The 23037-nt window shown below is 37.7% G+C and overlaps 1 protein-coding gene across 1 annotated transcript; it reads left to right on the top strand.

Moving 5' to 3' along the window:
- Positions 1 to 327: 327 nt before the first annotated feature.
- RIMOC1 (RAB7A interacting MON1-CCZ1 complex subunit 1) lies at positions 328 to 22806 on the top strand. The gene is made up of 6 exons (XM_053591585.1): positions 328 to 542; positions 4434 to 4540; positions 6972 to 7118; positions 9311 to 9442; positions 10305 to 10419; positions 17617 to 22806. Exons 1-6 carry the CDS (start codon positions 443 to 445, stop codon positions 17898 to 17900), a joined length of 885 nt encoding a protein of 294 aa, XP_053447560.1. The 5' UTR covers positions 328 to 442; the 3' UTR covers positions 17901 to 22806.
- The last annotated feature ends 231 nt before the right edge of the window (positions 22807 to 23037 follow it).

Here is a 23037-nt window from a genome sequence, read left to right as displayed (position 1 = left end):
AAAAGGACACTTTCCAGACCCTACCATCAGCTTTCCGAACCAGAGCTAGACCGGGACGCCGAAGGCGGACGTCAAACCACATCCTGCCAGCGGAACACCACCAAGCCCATCCCCGCTCTCCACCCAGAAAGAGCTGACTTTCTATGGGAGCACCGGGGGCATGGCTGTTTCCCGATTGGTTCACAGGAGGGGGCGAGAGAGAGGCGTGTCTCTACGTCACACCCGCCTCTACAGTCTCCTAGCTGCTCAGGATTGTAGAAGTGTTGGGGGTAAGAAAATAACCCGGAACGACCTTTACGTGCCTCAGTCAGCCCTTTTCCGGAGCTGACGTCTCCTCCCACCAACCATGCGAACTCCGCCCTATGCCCCGCCCTCGCTGGGCGATCAGGTGATCTCAGGCCAGGGCTGTTAAGTGGCGGGGGCGCGCCCGCCTGTTGTAGTCATGGCTGCCGCAGGCCCTAGTGTGGTAAGGCGAGTGGAGGAGCTCGGGGACCTGGCTCAGGCCCACATACAGCAACTTAGCGAAGCTGCCGGTGAAGACGGTGAGAGAGCGGAGGAGAGGGAAGTGGGTGGGGCGAACAGTGGTTCAGGGTTGGCGCTCAAGGGCTGTAAAAGCTGGAGGCTGCAGTCCGTGGTCCGTAGAGATCCCAGACCGTAGCGATCCGAGGTCTTCTGGCCTCCGCTGCACTGTTTGCCCACTCCCCAGAACTCACATCGCAAGGCATTGGCTTAATAAGCCCATTTCAGACCCGGGAAAATCTGTCCTGTTAGGGTATCTCAGGCAGATCTTTGCTTTCAGGTTTAACTGTCTCAACGATTAGGAAAAGCGTAGCGTCTGAATAAAAGTATACAGGAAAGTTTACATTAGTGTTTAATGTAAGTGATAGAACTCAAAATAATAATGGTGGTTTTGCATCCTGTAAAGATAGATAGGCATGTGTAACAACCCCACTTTTTCATTGCTGCATTGTAAAATTACTTTTTATGTTTTGGATTTAAAACATAACTGTAAACAGTATTCTACAGAAGAGATTTACATTGGTGTAATTTAAATTACACTAAATTATATTTTCACATAGATCATCTCAATTCTCACAGACGCTCTGTATTAGAACACTTGCTTTGGAAACTTATGGCTGGTTTCTTTAGGAAAAAGTGGCTCAGGGAATTACTTCGATCTTCTCATTTTAAGTCCAATATTCTCTTCATTATTTCTCAGCTGCCGGTACGTTCTATGCTAACACCTTTCTGAGTTTTGAGTCATTATTACAGATAAGTTTTAAAATTCTTGTGGACTGACTCATTGTCATCAGATTCATAGAAAAACAATAGTGAACATTTATTTTCCAAGCGATTGAATAGTTGGTGAATTTATTAGAGTCTGTGATAAAATGCCCTCATTTCAGTGAAGATTCTGCCAAATTATCTTTTCTCAGGAGTGTGTTTCTGCAGTGACCCACAGACCACACTGAAACTGATTTTTTTTTTTTCTTTTTGGTTTGTGGTAAGTGAACCCTAGGATTCACATGAATAATTCTTGGATAATAGTAACTATTACTTGGAAGTGTGTTTACCTTAGCTCTAATTCCAGCTCCATTTGAAACAGTCCAAAGATAATCAAAGGATGTTTTTTATTCAGTTATTATGGAATCCAACAGCCATTTCCATTTTCTTTGGAACAGTTCTTTAATCCTGTTTAGAAAGAGGACTGGAAATAAAAGTCAGTGGTGCTGAGTACTGTATTCTCATTGGGAGGCTTTATACTTCTGAAACTTTGCTACAATGGTTCATATTATGAGCTATAATCAATATTGAAATCAGTTCAATCTTATTAAAGTATCAACTAGCATGATTTTCTTTTATGAAGTTTAAAATAAGATTTGCATGTATTTGAATTGAACTTGGCATTTTCCCACACAACAAAAATAATACACAAATTCAAAATTTGACCTTTAATGTAACAACCATGTATAATATTTATATGAGGTTAAAGAAGTTTAATATTTCCCATTGTCTTTTTGAAATTAGATCAAATACAGTAAGAAATTATTCCTTCTAAGAATGCTATCTTATTTATTTCTGGCCAATTCATTTATTTCTCATTGTACAGGCATAAATATGTTTACCATCGGGAAGTATGCTATGAGAGGAACTTTTTCCAGAGATAATATTCTGCTTTGCCAATCATTTGACAAATTTAGTTTTAGAAAAAACACTGTATTTTTATAGGCTTTTCCAAAATGTCAACCCCTCCTTACACACATAGTAATTAGAGTTCATGTGACATACATCTTCAGCAATGGTTTAGTGAGTCGATGCAAGCATTTCCATTTAAAATAATCTGCAAGCTAAGAAGAAAATATCAACAGACTCTTTTGAGACAAAGTGCTGTGGCATCACAACTCACAGCAATCTCAAACTTTTGGGCTCAAGTGATTCTCTTGCCTCAGCCTCCCAAGTAGTTGGGACTTAAGGTGCCCGCCACAATGCCTGGCTATTCTTAAAGACGGGGTCCCTCTCTTGCTCAGGCTTGTGTCCAACTCGTGAGCTCAAGCAGTCCACCTGTCTTGGCCTCCCAGAGTGCTAGGATTACAGGCGTGAGCCACCACACCCACCCCTGAACACACTCTAAAGCAGCACCTAAAGAATGCCATGTTCCATATTAGTTCATAGTAGAATTTTTTTTGTTTGTTTGTTTGTTTTCTGAGTTGTGTGGGTGTTACTTCTGGGTTAAGGATAGGAAGATAGTGCTAAAGAAGTAGATTTCAATTCAGGTGAATAGTAGATCTTACAGTGATCAGAATCTGTTCTATGTATAGGTAGTTTTTACCTGGGAAAACTTAGTCATCATATCATTACCAGTGGACATAACCTGTTGGTGCTTTTGCTCTAAAACTGACCAGATTATCTGTCTGTATAACTGCGGAGGGTGGATCAGATGGGCCTGGAACAAGTGCAACATTGTGTTGGCCAGTAACAGGAAAGGGTATGTATTTCAGAAAGGAATCAGAGGGGCAAACTCAGGCACTTCAGTGTCTTGATATCTCAGTTTGACTGTATGAAGTGAGGCAGAAGGTTGTACAGTACCGTGGAACAGATTCATTTTATTTTTTTTGAGACAGAGTCTCACTATGTTGCCCTCGCGTCACGGAGTGACCTAGCATCACAGCTCACGGCAACCTCAAACTCTTGGGCTCAAGCAATTCTCTTGCCGCAGTCTCCCAAGTAGCTGGGACTATGGGCGCCCACCACAATGGCCAACTATTTTTTTGTTGTAGTTGTGGTTTAACTGGCCCGGGCTGGGTTTGAACACACCAGCCTGGGTATATGTGGCTGGTGCCATAACCACTGCTACGGGCGCCAAGCTATGTGGAGCAGACTCATAAGAAAAGGTGAAGTCATACAATAAATGAAGGGACTATGACATTAGAAAAGAAAAAAATTAGGAGACAGTAAAGGAGGAAGGAGAGTGAGTTGTGATTAGAGGGCATATCAAGAATATTGTTTGTTTTCTTCTAGGTTTTGAAGAAACAGGGCAATTTGTTTCATTTCTAAGTTTTTAAAGGAATAAAATATACAGGTGTGTTATTCAGTTTTAATTGTTAAGCTGTAAATACAATTATGTTAAATTTATAATGGTTCAGAGTGTTGACATTTTATGAGGCATTTGATTCGCGTCAATTGTGTTCTTTTTGTTTTGTTTTGTTTTCTACAAAACAATGTTTTACTTTCTTTAAATACTTTTAAGACAGGGTCCAGGGTGGCCTCCTGGGCTCAGGCAACCCCCAGGAATGCCTGTCTGTGCAGAAGACTTATTGTGGGGTGGAGGAGGCAGGGAATAGAGTGGAGAAAACCCAGGCCAGACCTGAGGGAAGCTCAGGAGGTCGGAATGGCAGGCTGTTTGGGGGAAGGAATGATGAATGCATCCTTCTAAGCGGAAACAAGTTGCCCTTAAGATGCCTTCCTTATTCAGTGTGGATCAATTCTGTTCTTTCAGAAAACATTTACAATTACATTTATGAAATTATAAGTTTTTAGTGGAAACCCTTTCTCTAGGTTTATGAATATTATTTATACTATTTCAGTGAAAGTTTTATACTTGATCTTAGCCAAAAGTCTGAGAAGTGATACCAACTGAAGGTATTTTAAGTATGTCAACATCTTAAGTAAGTATTGTGAGAATACAGACTGCATTCAAGAAAAGGCAACAGTGACTTCAGGAAGTTTTCAGTCTTTTCTTTTCTAGAATAAATTTTTGTAGTTAAGATTAAGCATTCTGATATATTTTATGTTTTAGATAAGGTATTATTACTACCATGATATTTCTCCATGTATCATAATTTTCCTCTCATCATTTTAAGTATTTAACTGTTTCTGTTTAAGTAGTACTCTAAAACTATGTGAAGTAACCATCATATTTTTATTCCTTACAGATCACTTTTTAATTCGGGCCTCTGCAGCACTAGAAAAATTGAAACTCCTGTGTGGAGAAGAGAAAGAATGTTCAAATCCATCAAATCTTCTAGAACTTTACACACAGGTACTGAAATAGGTGTAGGCTCAATCTTCTAAGAGCAAATTTAAAGTGTTAATTTGTTCCAAATACTATATATCTAAAGCATATAGACTTAGATCTTTGAGGCCATATGCAAAGAAGTAAGATTTATTAGATGTGTTAGTAAGAAAAGTCAGGGAAAAAAATTTTGCAGGTAGTAGAATTACTTCCATTTTTTTTATTACTAAATCATAGCTGTGTACATTAATGCGATCATGGGACACCATACACTTGTTTTATAGACCATTTGACACATTTTCATCACACTGGTTAACATAGCCTTCCTGGCATTTTCTTAGTTATTGTGTTAAGACATTTATATTCTACATTTACTAAATTAAAGATAGTAAAGCAGAATTCTAGCACATGCAATATTCAAGTTCTTGAAGGTTTCAGAGGAACTAGGGAATTCTGCAAGGGCCCTGATTATTTTTTTTTCTTGATGTTCACTTTTCCTTAGAATTCTCATCATAACTCTTCCTTCTAGGATCATGCCTATTCATAAGATTTTTTTCTGTTCTTCCTTTTTCCTTTTATTTTTCCTTTCAAATTGGGGCTCTGTGTGGATAACACTGTTTTCTTGAACATTGCTGAGGCAACCTGACATTAAGATATATAATTTCAGCTTGCCTCAACAATGCGACATTATAAAATTATATTTCTGATTTCAGGCCAGGCTCGGTAGCTCATGCCTGTAATCCTAGCACTCTAGGAGGCTGAGACAGGTGGGTTGCTTGAGCTCAAGAGTGCAAGACCAGCCTAAGTAAGAGTGAGAGCCCATCTCAACTAAAAGTGGAAAAAAACTAGTCAGGAATGATGGCACATGCCCGTAGTTCCAGCTACTTGGGAGTCTGAGGCAAGAGGACCACTTGAGCCTAGGAGTTTGAGGTTGCTGTGAGCTATGATGATGCCATTGCACTCTACCCAGCACCACAGAGTGAGGTTCCATCTCAAAAAAAGAAAAAGAATAATAACTAACATTTGTATAGCACTTTGTATTTGATAGGGTACTTGATGGTTAAGTGATGACAGAACTGAAGTGGTTATAGGAGTAAACTTAGTTAAACTTCCGAATTGCCCATTTGTACCATTCACATGCCTGGCACTGTGCTTTCTGTTAGGAAGTACATAAAGGTGCTTTGCCTTCAAATATCATGAGCTGAACAACTACTTACAAACCCCAAAGAATGGTTACAATCCGGCAGGTACTTTGCTTCGTCTTTTCTTTAGGGAGCCTCCTGCTTATCTGCATGTGATGGATGTCATCTCATTTTTTTTCACATCAGTGTTTTAAATATTTTAATTTATTTCCTAGAATAAGGTAAAAGATCTAGAGATACAGATTTAAATTTCCCAGACCCTTGAACCCTCTTTATGATTCTGAATGAACAGATCACTTTCTGCAGGATGACAGTCTCTCCTTCCTGGCTTAGTCTTCCACGCAGTAACACTTAGCACTTCAGGAGCACTAATTGTGGGGTAGGTAATGTTCCTACCTACTTTATATATATTAACTAATTCTGGAATTTAGGAAGGCATTGAGTCCAATTTCTGATTTTACTAATGAGGAAGCTGAGGCTCTAAGAAGAAAAAATTTACTTGACCGTGGTTGCTTAGATGATTAGTGGCAGAACTGAAACTAGCACTCGGTTTCCTTAGCAAGGGTACATGTGAAACTTAGTAAATGTAGAATATAATTGTCTTAACACAATAACTAAGAAAATGCCAGGAAAGCTATATTAACCAGTGTGATGAAAATGTGTCAAACTGTTTATAAAACCAATGTATGGTGCCCCATGATCGCATTAATGTACACAGCTGTGATTTAATATTAATAAAAAAAAAAGTAAAAGAATTGGGGAGTTTTAAGGTACCTGAACAGCATGTCTCTAGTATTTAGGAATGCTGGAGACTTAGTGTCTGAATTGCATAAGGTTGATTATATGCTTCCTTCGTTGGTGGCAGGATATGTATCCCCCAAATACTGGCTCTGCATTTGAAAAAACATAAATCCAAAGATTTATTCTGTATATAGTTCAATATATAGAACTATAGGTAGTTGCCTTAATTTGATACAGCAGACATGCAGAAAAATTTCAAGAATTATGTATAAATAGCAAATAATATAATAATTATATTTTTTATAATTGTATATAATTAAAACAAATCTGTTTTATTTTTGGAGGGAAATAAGATTATTATTAATTCAATACTTTAGTAAAATATCTATGAAGTTTTCTATAAGATCGTCTCAAATTATGTTTAGATCTAGGTATTTTGTCTACTTATCAAATTTAAATACTGTGTTAAAAGACTTAAATGTCTAATAAAGCACCTATATGTGCAAAGTTAAACTGTAAGAGTTATTTTTTCAAATTAAATCATTTTTAGGTACTTTTTTTTCTTTTTTCTTTAGGCTATTTTGGACATGACATATTTTGAGGAGAACAAGCTAGTAGATGAAGATTTTCCTGAACATACTTCTTCACACAAAGTAAAAGAGCTGATCAGTTTTCTTTCAGAACCAGAAATTTTAGTTAAGGAAAATAGTATGCATCCAAAAGTAAGTTTTGCACTCCTGGGAATTATGGTAGAATGTTATTAGTTATTAGTTTTGCATTCCTGGAAATTATGGTGGAATGTTATTAGTTCATGCTATCCTGCTCTTAGAGTCTGTATTTTTCTTCTTGATTGTATCTTTGTTTCTGTTTTAAATTAAGATTGAAGGAGAGAGAGATGAGAGCTCAACACTTCACACCAGTGTGTCACAACTAAAATATCATATTGTAATAAATGTTTCAGAATATTTGCATAATTCATATAAGGTGATTATAATCACAGTGCCTAATCATTTTGTAAACATAGATACTCCCATTTCTGCTCCCTTTACTTTTGCAGATGCTGTGTTTTCTTGAAGGTTACTATTAATCTAATTGCCATATCTGTTGTCCTTGTTATAATAGTTGTCCTTCTGAATATCTGTTGATTTTCTTAGTATTGCTCATCCCCTTCCTCTGAGACTTGAATGCTCCTTCCCCATTCTTCATCTTTTTTTTTTTTTAGGAGATAGGGTCTTACTTTGTCACCTAGGCTACAGTGCAGTGGTAGCCTGCTCATAGCTCACTATAACCTCCTGAACTAAAGTGGTGCTCCTACCTCAGCCTCCAAACTAGCTGGAGCTACAGATGCATACCACTGTGCCCAGCTAACCTAACTTTCCTCCCACCTTGTCCTCCCAAAGTGCTGGAATTACAGGCATGAGCCACCAAACTAGGCCATCTGCTGAGAAGTTTACTTTTGCTCTTTCCCTAGCAACTACTATCTCTTCCATTCTAAAAACTAAAGTTGAAAGAGTAACACAGGATAACTCATTGTCTCTATTCTGTCTTTGACAACCTGTTCATATACTTTGTATTGTCATCTCTATTTAGGTAATTCCAAGATTTATATCTCTTGTCTTGAACACTCTTTCTTTTTTTTTTTTTTTTTTTGTGGTTTTTGGCCGGGGCTGGGTTTGAACCCACCACCTCCGGCATATGGGACTGGCGCCCTACTCCTTGAGCCACAGGCTCCACCCAAAGATTTTTTTCTTTTCTTTTTTTTTTTTTTGCAGTTTTTGGCTGGGGCTGGGTTTGAACCCGCCACCTCCAGCATATGGGGCCAGTGCCCTACTCCTTTGAGCCACAGGCACTGCTCTTGAACACTCTTTCAAACAATTTCTCATCTTATCTGCTACTATCTAGTTAGATATATTTTTTATTCTATGTATTTATCAGGGAAGGCTAACTGTGGAAACTAATCTTCCCCAGATTTAAGTAACATGCTGCTGTAAAAGTTTTGTTTTTTTATAATTGTTTTTGTGTATTGCTTTTCACAAGTTTATTCTAGCAGTAATAGAAATAGGTATTTTCTTGGTTCAAGTAACATTTCTGAAAAGTTATCTTTTTAATCAGATTATAACTACTTACATTTCAAATACATTAGGGTAGTAGTCTACTAAAATACTTTTAAATTATTTAGTAAACCTATTTGTAAATTTTTTTTTTTTTTTTTTGAGACAGAGCCTCAAGCTGTTGCCCTGGGTAGAGTGCTGTGGCATCACAGCTCACAGCAACCTCAAACTCCTGGGCTCAAGCGAGTCTCCTGTCTCTGCCTCCCAAGTAGCTGGGACTACAGGTGCCTGCCACAATACCTGGCTATTTTTTGGTTGCAGCCGTCATTGTTTGGCGGGCCCGGGCTGGATTCAAACCCGCCAGCGCCTTAGCCACTTGAGCCACAGGCGCCGAGCTCTATTTGTAAATTTGAAGTAGTTATTTTAATTTTCATGTAGCAGTAAACTTCTATGTTTTTATGATTCCGAGTAAGGCATTCCTGTGTAAGCAAAGGGCACATTTGTGACAGGAGAGTGTTTTTTTTTTTTTTTTTTGTAGAGACCGAGTCTCACTGTACCGCCCTCAGGTAGAGTGCCGTGGCGTCACACGGCTCACAGCAACCTCTAACTCTTGGGGTTACGTGATTCTCCTGCCTCAGCCTCCCGAGCAGCTGGGACTACAGGCGCCCGCCACAACGCCCGGCTATTTTTCTTTGCAGTTTGGCCGGGGCTGGGTTTGAACCCACCACCCTCAGCATATGGGGCCGGCGCCCTACTCACTGAGCCACAGGGGAGTGTTTTTAATTGATAAATTTTTGAAATTTAGCTTTGACTTTTATAAATGTCAAGTTCTCTTTTTATCTATGTCTTTTTTTGTGTTGCAGCACTGTGATTTGCTTGGGGAAGAGCTACTGGAATGTCTTTCTTGGAGGCGAGGAGCTCTACTATATATGTATTGTCATTCTCTGACCAAAAGAAAAGAGTGGCTCTTGAGAAAATCTACTTTGCTTAAAAAGGTAAAAAGACATTCCTTATACATTTTTGATTGTCGATAATTATAGGTTTCAAAAAGCTGCCTTTGTTATAATGGGAAGAATAGTAGAACCAATGGGTCTGGCTGGATTTGTGTTCTAAATCTTTTACTGCCTGTGTAATCTTAAATAAATTGGGATTGTTTTGAAAAGTAAATACGATAACACATGGAAGGACTGCATAAACTGGGAAGTTCTACATGCTTTTTTAAAGATCTATATTTTTATTATTTTAAATATAAAATAAACTATTTTAATTTTTAAGCCTTTTTTTTTTTTTTCTGGCCTAAAGAAAACACTTGGTTGTGAGCGTCTCTGTCAGCAAAGTACTTCTGGAAAACCTACATAACCCTGCTCCTAGAAAACTGTTCTGACCAAATCATTAAAAAAGATATGGGTTTTACTATTGTACCACTACGGATTTGAACTTGCAGCAATTGTACACAGAGGTGGCACTGGAATTGGAAGGTTGTCACACTTTCAGATGTAAAAGTTTGATCATAATATTTTTATGTTATAAGTAGATAAATGTTTTTAATAAATTGTTGAACACATCTTTATTATTTTTATCCTATTTGCCCTCTAACATCTGTGACAAGTATATTAATGAAATGTGTTCTTGGTTGACTTTTTAATTTTACTAATAGGAGCATTTGAAAGGGTATACTTATATTATGAATGTCTGAGAGTGGCAGGACCTTATACCATTGAAATGTAATGGCCATAAGCTATATCTATATATTAGCCCATTTTTTTTCTTGAGTAAAGACTGGGAAAGATTAATATTTGAAGTTTATACAGCTGTGAATAAAATGCTTTTAATTCTTTGGCTTTGACTTTCATTTAGTACCTTGTTGATGGAATCAGTTACTTGCTACAGATGTTAAATTATCGATGTCCTGTCCAGTTAAATGAAGGAGTTTCTTTCCAAGACCTAGACACAGCTAAATTACTGAGTGCAGGTAATGTGATCTCTTTTTAAAGTTTTGTAAGTGATTTAAATCTTTTTAAGGTTTTCTAGCCAAAAGCTAGTGAAATGGAGATTGTAAGAAACAATCTTTTTGTTAGATTTTACTGTGATTTAAATAAATTTCAAGCTTGATTATAGACAAAAAAGTAATTTGAAAAGTTCAAAGATCAGGTTGGCACCTGTAGCTCAATGGGTAGGCTGCTGGCCATATGCACTGGGACTGGTGGGTTCGAACCTGGCCCAGGCCTGCCTAAGCAACAATGACAACTGCAACAAAAAAAATGGCTGGGCATTGTGGCAGGTACCTGTAGTCCCAGCTACTTGGGAGGCTGAGGCAAGAAAATCGCTTAAGCCCAAGAGTCTGAGGTTGCTGTGAGCTGTGACGCCATGGCACTCTACCCAGGGCGACAGCTTGAGACTCTGTCTCAAAAAAAAAAAGAAAAAGTTCAAACATTAGAATCTTTTTATGTAGGCCATGTAGTTGGCTCACACCTGTAATCCTAGCACTCTGGGAGACTGAGGTGAGTGGATTGCTTGAGCTCACAAGTTGGAGACCAGCATGAGCAATAAGTGGGACCCTGTCTCTGCTAAAAATACAAAAAAAACTTAGGCAAGAGGGAAAAAAAAATTAGTGATGTAAGTGATGCTTTTCTGATTAGAATACTGCTTCATTTTCTGGATCCCAAGATGCTCTTGGAACTCCTTCTATCTCACCTGTGTTTCAGGCTATAGGAATGGATAAAGGAATTTCTTACAGCCAAATCAAGTTCTTTACAGAAGCCTCCTCAGAAGTTTCTTACAATCTCCATTTCACTGGCTTCTGGCTAGAATTTAATCAGATGACCTAACTATAAAGAAACCTGGGAAGTATGGTACTTAACCTGATATATTCCTATCCAAAATAAAATGAAGGTTCTTTACTAAGAAGGCAAGGGGAGAATTTATACTGATGGCAACCATCAGTTTCTGCCACAAACATCTATGGAACTGAATTTGGGTCATTATCTGGGTTTTAGGCTGGAATGTGGGAGAGAGAAGAACCTTTACCTTTTACTTTCGGTTTGGAATTTTTTTTTTTTTTTTTGTGGTTTTTGGCCAGGGCTGGGTTTGAACCCACCACCTCCAGCATATGGGACCGGCGCCCTACTCCTTGAGCCACAGGCGCCGCCCTACCTTTTACTTTAATATCTCTGTGTAAGCTGAGGAACTGAGGTCCAAGTAAACGAGGTGACCTGCTTAAGGTCACAAAACTGCAAGTGACATTAGATCATATGTGCAAACTATTCTTTATCTTAAATTTTTATGGGAAAAAATGAAATATGAGAAATAATAAAACTTCTTAGGGAAAATTCTAGAATTTTAAATGTATTTTAATTCTTGCTTTTTTATTAGCCTCACCAGGATTTTCCTTTCTCTTTAAAAACATTTCATAGGTAGAACAGGGTGATTTAAGTGTCATTAACATGGTGTCTAAAAATTGTTACTTTCTGTTCGTTAAGACAACCTTTTTATCCTAAAGTGACTTAACTTATTGTACTACAAAGAGCTCCCTAGTGGACAGAGCATTTTGACAAACATAGGGTGTTTTGATGTATTTCTGGAAAAGATATATTAGTTCTATTCTTCCAGATAAGTAATGAACCAATTAGAAACACTGAAAATGGCCTTTTTAAAATCTCCTCAACCCACCCAAATGGACTAATTAAATTGAAGTCTTACCCTGGGGTACTGTTTAAAAGAAAAAGGTCAGGTAGGCACTAATGCTTATTTAGAACAAAAGAGAGTAGCACAAATCACCTGTTTTTCTCATTCTCCTATTGCTGGTTATAAGTTAATGATACTGGTCATAGCTTGGAATTTTTTCTTCAGGAGGCATGTGACATTGGTGCTTTTTCTTTACTAGCCCCTACCTTCAATCACTTCTACAGTAGAAATCAAAAGAGTCAGGTAGTGGTCTGGGTGCAGTGGCTCACGTCTGTAGTCCTAGCACTCTGAGAGACTGAGTTTGAGCCCAGCCTGAGCAACAGTGAGACCCCGTCTCTACTAAAAATAGAAAAATTAACCAGGTGTTGTGGCGGCGGGCACCTATAGTCCTAGCTACTCAGGAGGCTGAGGCACGAGGATCACTTGAGCCCAGGAGTTTGAGGTTGCTGTGAGCTAAGATGACATGGCACTCTAGCCTGGACCACAGAGTGAGACTCTGTCTCAAAAGGAAAAAAAAGAGTCTTAAATCATTTTTCACGAGTAAGAAAACAATATAGGCAGCACAGCAGTTTTGCCATAGCCCTCAGTCCTCTTATGGTGTTAGCTTCTTATTCTCAGTTAAAGAAGGTTATTGTGCCCAAATCCATCCCTCTGAACATGATTAGATTATAGGCTAACTCATAGGCTAGATTATTACTAATACCCCATCAGAGAGGCTCTAATTATTATTATTATTACTTTTTTTTGAGACAAAGTCTCACTGTGTTGACCTTGGTAGAGTGCCTTCACGTCACAGCTCACAGCAACCTCAAACTCTTGAGCTTAAGCAATTCTCTTGCCTTAGCCTTCCAAGAAGCTGGGACTACAGGTGCCCACCACAACATCCAGCTATTTTTTTGTTGCAGTTGTCATTGTTGTTTAGCTGGCCCAGGCCAAGTTCGAAACCGCCTGCCTCGGTGTTTGGCGGCACCCTAACCATTGAGATACAGGCACTGAGCCTCTAATTATTTCTTGTTAGCCAATCTAGAATCTGTAATTCTGAATAATTCCTAATATTTGGGGAGTAAAATTCTATATGAGACATCAAAATATTTTTGTGGCTAGATCTTGGTGATATTATCTAATTCTAGATAAAACAATGTATAATTTTTGTTTCTTTTCCCCCCAAGGTAAGATAATCATGTTGTTACTTGTATGTCATTAAATTTTCAGCATTTATAAATTACCAAATAATGTATACAATAATCTCACATACCTTATCCGTTAGCCTTACTCTTTCATGAATTGGGGTCAAAGAACTTTAATCTTTGGATATAAACTTAATCAGACAAAAGCTTGTAAAAATAGCCTTGTCAGAACTCAAATGGGGGTACATCAAAATACTGTTCAGTTTTTACACTTTTAGTTTATGCCCTTTTTAAGACCACTGAGGACCCTGTATCCCCTACAGTTGTGAACTGATATCACTTAAGGGTGTACAAGGGCAGTGTAGTATAAGGAGGTTAGTTAATGGGTACAGACGTACAATTAGAAAGAAGAAGTATGGCTCGGTGCCTGTAGCTCAAGCTAAGGCGCCAGGCACAAATACCAGAGCTGGTGGATTTGAATCCAGCCTGGGCCTTCCAAACAACAATGACAACTACAACCAAAAAAATACCTGGGGATGTTGTGGCAGGCGCCTCCCTACTTGGGAGGCTGAGGCAAGAGAATCGCTTAAGCCCAGGAGTTGGAGGTTGCTGTGAGCTGTGATGCCACAGCACTGTTGGAGGTTGCTGTGAGCTGTGATGCCACAGCACTCTCTACCCAGGGTGACAGCTTGAGGCTCTGTCTCAAAAAAAAAAGAAAGAAGAAAGAAATAAGTTCTAATGTTGATAGAGTATGATGACTATAATGAACAACAATGTATTTTTCAAAATAGCTAGGAAAGAACTTGAAATGTACTCAACACATAGAAAGGATACTCATACTCAGGTGATGGATACCCTAAATACCCCAACTTGGTCATTGCGTAGTCTATGCATGTAGCAAAATTTCACATGTATATAATGTACATAATATGTACAAATATACCAAAAATAATTTTTATGACATATTTCTATGTAACCTGTGTAGTTTCTGATTCAATAGATGAAGCCCAGGAATCTACTAAGCATCCTTAATTGTTATGAAGTAGGCAGATTTGGACATCACTGCTTCCAGAAGGTGCCAGCCTGGCTATTAGGTCTGTCTGTATATTTCTTGGTTAGTTCCCAGTGTCATGAAAGAGAACTCATCCAAGTTAAGCCAATGATAAAGTGATCACAAATACAAAGCAATCACATACACAGCATTTATTACAATGCAAAAGTACGTCTCAGAGGGAAAGATGGGCCATTCTCTGCAAGTAGAGAGACTTCTCAAGTTTGCACACAATCTTTTATATGCTCACTGGTTTGTCCTGCCTTTCCCCTGGCAGGATTGGTTACTGTTTCTCACCTTTGGTGTGATTGACAGGTCAGGGTTATACAACAGATTATGTAACAGGTTAGGGTATATGAGTTTTCTTCCTACCCATGCATCCTCCTAGAATCCTTCATGAAAACTTAACATTCATGGTATGCTAAGTAGATGGTAATGAGCCCTATGTCAGGAGCTCCTTACTATGTATGTGTTCCCACCAGGGAACAGTTCTTAGTTGCAATTTGGTTCCTAGCTATAGTTTAGTTCCTGAATATCGCCCTTAGCTACATCCTTGCCACTTGTTTATCCTCCATTAGACCTAACATGGCCACTTTTTTTTTTCTGTGAAAGTCATCTGTTTGTCCCCTCACTTCGTGGAGATTTCTTTCTTTTCCCCACCCCTCCATATAACACACATATCCTTTTCACTATCACTCGTGGATTTACCAAGAGCATGTACAATATAGTGTTTTACTGAAAAACTATGCTTAGTAGTACCAGAAAAAGAAAATATCAAGGAAAATTAATAGAAACAAAGAGCCTGTATCTATGGAGTAGTGGATTCCTTAGGGAATAGAAAGGAAGAAAGTGCCTAATTTTTACCTTGTTCATCTCTTCCTTTGATATTTTAATACAGTAATTGAAGCATTGAAAGTATTCTATGGACTAGCTTTATCAGAATCACCCTAGGCTTTAGGAATGGTTTTAAGAAAATTCAAATTCGGCTCGGCGCCCAGGCGGCTAAGGTGTCAGCCACATACACCTGAGCTGGTGGGTTTGAATCCAGCCCTGGCTTGTCAAACAACAATGATGGCTGCAACCAAAAATATAGCCGGTCGTTGTGGCGGGCACCTGTAGTCCCAGCTACTTGGGAGGCAGAGGCAGGAGAATCACTTGAACCCAGGAGTTGGAGGTTGCTGTGAGCTGTGATGCCACAGTACTCTACCCAGGGCGACAGCTGGAGGCTCTGTCTCAAAAAAAAGAAAATCCAAATTCATAGACCCAACCCTATACCTAAATGTGAAATTGGAGCGAAGGATCAGCAATCAGCATTTTATCAAGAGAAAACCACTGTTTCTCATATAGCCAGTCATCTCTTTCTACTAATGCTTTCCTTGTAGGATATCTCTTTATCGTGGTTGTTGATCACTCCTTGCTAATATAAAGAATGAGATTGACCTAAAGAATTGGCAAAAATTATTTCTCAGCTCTCCCTTAGGAAAACATTTCTCATCAAGTGGCTTCACTGTATGGGACATAACTTCAGCTCCCCCTCTGAAGGTTCTAGCCCAGGTGTCCTCAAACTTTTTAAACAGGGGGCCAATTCACTGTCCCTCAGACCGTTGGAGGGCCGGACTATAGTTAAAAAAAAAAAACCAACTATGAACAAATTCCTATGCACACTGCACATATCTTATTATGAAGTAAAAAAACAAAATGGGAACAAATACAAGTACACCACCTCATGTGGCCCGCGGGCCGAAGTTTGAGAACCCCAAGCCTGTTTGAAAATTCAACTTTCCCTCCATTTTTGCTTCTGTCTCCTTACTTTTCCACACTGATCTTTTTAGAAATAACTAGACAATGTAGGATCATGAAAATAAAAAGGATATACATTTAATCAGGTGTTATACCTAATAGAAAATAATTCTGATTAATATCAGTGCTGTCCTAGTCTTTTCTGTGAGGTTTATGATTTTTTTAAGTACAAAGGAGTAAAGTAAAAAATGATTATGTGTAATATGACTTGTACTCACGAGGTAAAATTTGTGCCATATATACGAAGCATAATATAGTTCAGCCAATCATGTTTTCCTGAATGCAAGTCTCCTATTCTACTCTTCAATGATTATTTTTTTACTGATTAATATGTTAATGAGTCAGCTATTTTGCTAAACCTGTTGCTTATCTTGCTGCTGTTTACAAGCAGAAATTTGAGGTGAAGTGAAGGTGAAAACTGTAGGGATTAAAAACTACTAAAGTTTGAAAGTTGAATTTTTCATTTTTAATACCATCATAGTCATGTCTGTTGAAACATATTAGGCAAGCAGCTGAGATTAGTATGCCCTTTTTTTTTGTAACCTTTTCTGATCACAGAAGTCCATTATAATAAATCATTTATTTTTACTTTTGTAGCCTCAAGAAGTTAAATGCTCCTATATTTTAATAATAACAAATGGTTTCTAAAGCTTTCATACATTTTTATTGTATACATTCCTTATGAAAAGTCTATGAATTCAGTAGAGCATGTGAATCCTCATTTTTCAGATTGGGACTCAGAGCATTGGTGACTTGCCCAAAGTCACACAAAGACAGTAATTTATCTCCAGATGTTTTTGATTTAAATAGGTTTGTCTTTCTGCCAAATTAATATACTTCATGCATCATAAATGCTTAATTATATAATTGTCTACTGGAAAAACTACCTGGAAGAAGAATGCATTTTGATAAAAATTCTTCAGTATATTTTTTTTTCCTGGTAATCCAAAATATCTTAGCATATATAATTAAATACAGAATTATATGGCCTCTTGGGCATGATTATACATAATAATTTCCGTAGACTCTTAGAGAAATATAGGAGCTATAGATACTTGACTGTAGTTATAACTACAGTCAAGTCATTGACTGTAGTTATATCAATTATTCTACAGCATACCCCAAAGTTAAAGTTATGTCTATGGATGGGATTCAAGGAGTTTTTACTGTTGTCTGAAATTATCTGAGGGTGCGTCCTGGATTAAATCAAATTCTCAAAAAAATTCTAAAGAGGATCTAAAAAAGGTTAAGAATACTTAGCTAAATAGTTCTTTAAAAAATTTCTCTAATAGTATTCTTTTTCTTTTTGCAATGGACCTCTTTAGTAGTATAGAGATAAAAGTGCTAACAAGGATTTTATTAGTGATATTTGGCTTTTCTAAGTGGTTACTATTAAATGAGTAGGAAAAATGCTTAATGACAAAAGGAATTTATTGGAGTTTAGTTAACAACTAGTGTTTCTTGTAAACTTTTAATTCTAATCTGTCAACCTAAATGACTTTCCCAGGAATATTTAGTGACATTCATTTGCTGGCTATGATGTACAGTGGTGAAATGTGTTACTGGGGATGGAAGCATTGTGCTGATCAACAACCAGAAAATTATGAAGTGGATACTGGTGTTTCTGGAGCAAGCTGCCCTACACACAAAGAACTCTTGGATTTCCGAGAAGTAGGAGAAAAAATTTTGAAGAAGTATGTGTCTGTCTGTGAAGGACCCCTGAAAGAACAAGAGTGGAATACAACAAATGCAAAACAAATTTTAAACTTCTTTCAACAACACTGTAACTAGTAAAAGTTCATCTAGTTCAAACAAAAAAAACAGAAAGACACAGGGAATGGAAAAACGTTCCAAAAAAGAAGGCATTACACCGAATTTGAGAACCTTACCCTGCTTCAAGGTATCAGCATGGGTACCCTTCTTTAAATGCCATCACGATATTTCATTCTATCTTCGTAAATCTGTAAAGGACTGATTCTAAATGGCTTGTATGTTATTCTAACTACATTCAAACTATAGCTGTCCTGTCACTAATAATGAAGAGTAACCCAATTTAGCTTTGCAAAGTTTTTTTCTATTACTTTAGATTATTATTATTATTTTTATTATTGTTGGGGATTCATTGAGGGTACAATAAGCCAGGTTACATTGATTGCAATTGTTAGGCAAAGTCCCTCTTGCAATCATGTCTTGCCCCCATAAAGTGTGACACACACCAACCAAGGACTTTAGATTATTTTTTATTGAGGTAAATATATATAACATAAAATTTATAATTTTAACCATCTTTAGATTATTTTTAATTTTCTTATCTTGAAGTTTGCCATGAAGATTTTTCAAAGATTAAAATCAAGTCACCTCACTGCTTTGGATATATACTATAGATATAAATGTAAGTGAAATGGAAGGTTATGACTAATATTCAGATTCCATTTCCAATAAGGTAAATAATGAAAATTCCACAAAGGAATCATTGTGTTCAATTATTTTGCCATGTATTACTAATTGTTTTTAAAAATTTTCTCTTTTAGGCATTTTGTAAAAGTTTAAAAATGGTTTTTCTATTGTATTTTTTAAAAATGTATGATTCTGGGCAGCACCTGTGGCTCAGTCGGTAAGACGCCGGCCCCATATACCGAGGGTGGCGGGTTCAAACCCGGCCCCGGCTGAACTGCAAACCAAAAAATAGCTGGGCGTTGTGGTGGTTGCCTGTAGTCCCAGCTACTCGGGAGGCTGAGGCAAGAGAATCGCTTCAGCCCAGGAGTTGGAGGTTGCTGTGAGCTGTGTGATGCCATGGCACTCTACCGAGGGCGATAAAGTGAGACTCTGTCTCTACAAAAAAAAAAAGTATGATTCCTCAACTTTCCTTATTTGAAAAAATGTATGATTCCTTATCTTCTTTATTTGAAAATAAAAATCAAGTTAGGTTAGTCCACCATTAATTAGTTCAGTTCATATGGTTTTAGGGTACATCTTCTCATACTGTATTGAAATTTTAACATTTTTTGCTTGTATTAATAGGGGTGTTAAAGGCCTGAGAACTAACTTGATACCTTGTTAATGGTCTTCCTGTCTACCTCAACTCCTGTTGTTATCTTGGGATGATTTTTCTGATATCTTGCTGATATCCTGGACTTCTGCCCCAGGGACTTTGTCACATTCCAGCAATTTACTCCCACGGCCACACCTTGAATGTCACCATGTTGAGTTTCTCTTTTTGAAATCTTAAATTTCGGTAACTGATGACAACTCTTAACCTTTTCAGCTTTTTCACTTCCATATATATATGCCCATATATATGCCTTCCATATATATATATGCCACTTCCATATATATATGCCTATGTATATATATGGAGGTATATATATATATATGGAGGTATATATACATAAATAATATATAGGCATATATATATGGAAGTATATATATATATTATATATATGTATATGTATGTATAAACATTTATATATTTTCTTTCTACAATCTTTGGTTTCTTCACAGCCTCCTGTTCATGAACTGTTCCCCTTACTCCTGAACTATCAACTCCTTTCAGATTTTCTTGCTTCCTTACCCACCCTCGGTTTTGTGGAGCATTATATCAATTGCTCTTACTAGTTGTCCATCAGCCTCACCATTCTGCAAGCCCTCAATTGAATTAATCTTATTTACTACCTTTTCTGGGTTGCTGAGTTCTGCCGGAAGGGCATGCCATCCTTCAAAGTGGAGTCACAATAAGTGGCTTGTTTCAACTTTAAAAAAGCCCTCAGTGTAAGCCTTTTGTGAGTTACTGGGACAGCTTTTTTCTTTTCTCCCACTGTAGATAAGCCAAACTTCCATCACTTTCCTCAGGCCCTCTGCCCCTCCCCTAGCACATGGCCCTTTCTTCTATCCTACATAAAATTGAGACTATTAGAGGGTCAACTTATATTTACCAACTTTACTCTTTTCCCCCTGCTTGAGAAGAAAAGAGGTTGCCTGTTTCCTATGGAAGGCAATCCTGCTACCCATTTCATCTCTGCTACCTCCCTTATTTCCCCAGGGCATCTCAGTTTTAGGTATTGATCTTAGTTAGAGTTCTGTCCTCCTCCTACTCCTTCAACATTTTTTCTTATTTCTAAATCCTCTTATGCAATGTCATTTCTAGCCATAGTGGCTTCTTTTACCACCTGTAATATCAGACTAACTCACAAACCTGTTAAGTTGAATCCCACTTCTCTCCTGCCCCAAAACCTTATTTCAGACTGTCTGTGAAGTATTTTCATGTAGACATCAGTAGTAATTTTAAATTCAGTATATCTAAATGAGTCCTCAACATTCATATAAAATCCTTTCTCTTTCATGTTTTCTCTTTGGATTTTCCACAGAAAGTAGGGCAACACAGAATACCTACCTTTCCAGTGTCATCTCTGCAGTCATCCTGGGTAATCGTGTCCTATATAGTCCAGTGTCCCTGAAACATTTAAAACCCAGACTCCTTTTATATAATCATAAAAATTCTGATAGCATCTTTGGGGAAGGGGAGAATCTCTCACCATTTCTGCTCTAGCTCCTTAGCTTACTCTTATCCAGCTAAGATTTTTATTTAAATTGACATTTAATAAGTTTTATTATGAAAGTATCTTAAAGTTTTTAAGTGTAAAGGTTAAAATCATTTTTTTTTTTTTTGTGGTTTTTGGCCAGGGCTGGATTTGAACCCGCCACCTCCGGCATATGGGACCGGCGCCCTACTCCTTGAGCCACAGGCACCACCCTAAAATCATTTTTAATATGGTTTTTAGAACCACAGAATACCCCCTCTAGAGCATCATGATCAATTAGTTGGGAGAACCTCCAGTTCCTTTCCCAAATGTATTTTGTGTTTTTTCAACCTCATTACCCTTGTAGACATTATTATTGCTGTGTCCTTCTATGTAGCCAAGTGAATACCCATCTATCTTTTAGGACTCAGCTTCATAGTGATATTATATTATAGGCTTTTTAAAAAAGACCTTTCCAGTCAAAATTGGATACTGTTGTGTTCTTTAACTCCATGTTATTACACTGATTGCATTGTTTTGCAATTACTTTCCTTGCTAGTTAGTAAACTCTGTATTTAAAAAATGTTTCTGTATATATAGTGCTTAATGCATAGTAGGCCCTTAGTAATGTTTTATGAATTAATGAGGCACGATTCTAAGTGCCAAACTCTGCACAAAAAATGGTTGCTGCTATTGGATTCCAGATTTTCATGCCCTCTATACAAGTGGTTGACAAGGCAAATAGGGAGAAGTATTAATTTAGATTGCAAAATCTAATACTCAAGAAAATTAATTTAGATTCTAAACCCAAGAAAGCAAGAGAACTTTCAGAAGTTGGGAACTTCCATTTTGCCTTCATAGCCCTTGTGGACCAGTTGGGCCTCACTAAATGCTACAATTACGAAGGTATTACTGGGTGCTTTTTGCACAACTTATGATCCCTCACACAGTTGGAGAATAATTTGTAGACTGTAACAGTTACGGTGCTTTTTACTCTGGTATAAAATAATGAACACTTTTTGTATGTATGTGTTAAAGCCTGCTAAGTAAATTCTCTTTCAGTTAGAATGAAGTAACCTCAAGTACCAAATATTCCCTGTAAGGAAAGTACTACAGATCATTCATTCAACAACTATTGTGCGCCTACTTCATGTGCACAGTAGATTTTGTAGAAACTCCCTTCTGTTTCAGAGCTTATATTCTAGTGGAGGAAGTTAGACAAAACATTTTAAGGAACAAACATATAATGTGTTAAGTGATGGGTACTGTGTAGAAGAATAAAACAGAGAACAGGGCTAGCGCGATGTGGTGAAGGGTAGGATGCTGTCTTATTTAGGGTGGTTGGAAGGCACCTATCACTGCTTTAGTGTTTGTGTCTTCAAATTCCCGTCCCTTGATTAAATGCCTTGCATTTCTGTACATAAAGTTTCTCTTTCTTATGGAAGTTCTGATATTGAATTAAGGAATGAATCTCTATTTAAGACCTTCTCTTTTTGGCTGTATTTAAAGGGTTTCTCTCCTGTGTTGGCTTTGCTAATGAGTGATACCTAAATGCCTTGTTGATTTTTTTACATTATGGGTTTCTCCAGTTTGGATTCTTTGATCGTTACTAAAACTCAAAACCATGTCTGAGGACTTTTCACAACCCTTAAATTTGTATAGTGCTTTCCTGCTATGAATTTTCTGATGTTACCTAGCCCTTGAAACTGAGTTAAAGGCCTGTCTGCTTTACTGTATTTATAGAGTGTCTGACTAATGTGAATTATTTGATGCTGATTAAGATATTAATCATGAGTAAAGACTTTTCCTATTCCTTTGTATACAGGAGAGTGAGATGAGAGTCATAGCTAAAACCCTACAATAAAATTACATTCCCGGGCGGCGCCTGTGGCTCAGTGAGTAGGGTGCTGGCCCCATATGCCGAGGGTGGCGGGTTCAAACCCAGCCCCGGCCAAACTGCAACAACAACAAAAAAAAATAGCTGGGCATTGTGGCAGGTGCTTGTAGTCCCAGCTGCTTGGGAGGCTGAGGCAAGAGAATTGCGTAAGTCCAAGAGTTAGAGGTTGCTGTGAGCCGTGTGACGCCACGGCACTCTACCCGAGGGCGGTACAGTGAGACTCTGTCTCTACAAAAAAAAAAAAATAAAATAAAATCCAGCATCCTGAAAAAAAAAAAAAAAAAAAAAATTACATTCCCAGCTTTACAGTCTCATTGTGAATTCTCCGGTTAAAGCATGTGTTGTGGTCTAACGGCATTCCTAGATTCATTTTAATGGCATTTTTAAAAACCCACAGCTGGTTAATATGCTGGTTTTAGATTGATATCTCTTTTTATCTTTCCACCTTCTAGGGCCTTCTTTTCTGACTCCAGTAAAGGGACCCAATCTACCACAGTATCCGGGATTCTGTAGT

This window comes from Nycticebus coucang, chromosome 1, assembly GCF_027406575.1.
Source record: "Nycticebus coucang isolate mNycCou1 chromosome 1, mNycCou1.pri, whole genome shotgun sequence".
In the NCBI taxonomy this organism is placed as follows: domain Eukaryota; kingdom Metazoa; phylum Chordata; class Mammalia; order Primates; family Lorisidae; genus Nycticebus; species Nycticebus coucang.
The sequence above is the reverse complement of the archived record's forward strand: the minus strand, read 5'-3'. Positions and strand labels throughout refer to the sequence as shown.

Bases quoted from the DNA above. Each gene is read 5' to 3' on its own strand.
- RIMOC1 (XM_053591585.1), top strand. From the start codon at position 443: ATGGCTGCCGCAGGCCCTAGTGTGGTAAGGCGAGTGGAGGAGCTCGGG. The intron at 4,541-6,971 runs GTACTGAAATAG...TTTTTTCTTTAG, and splicing joins TTCTAGAACTTTACACACAG to GCTATTTTGGACATGACATA. The intron at 7,119-9,310 runs GTAAGTTTTGCA...TTTGTGTTGCAG, and splicing joins AAAATAGTATGCATCCAAAA to CACTGTGATTTGCTTGGGGA.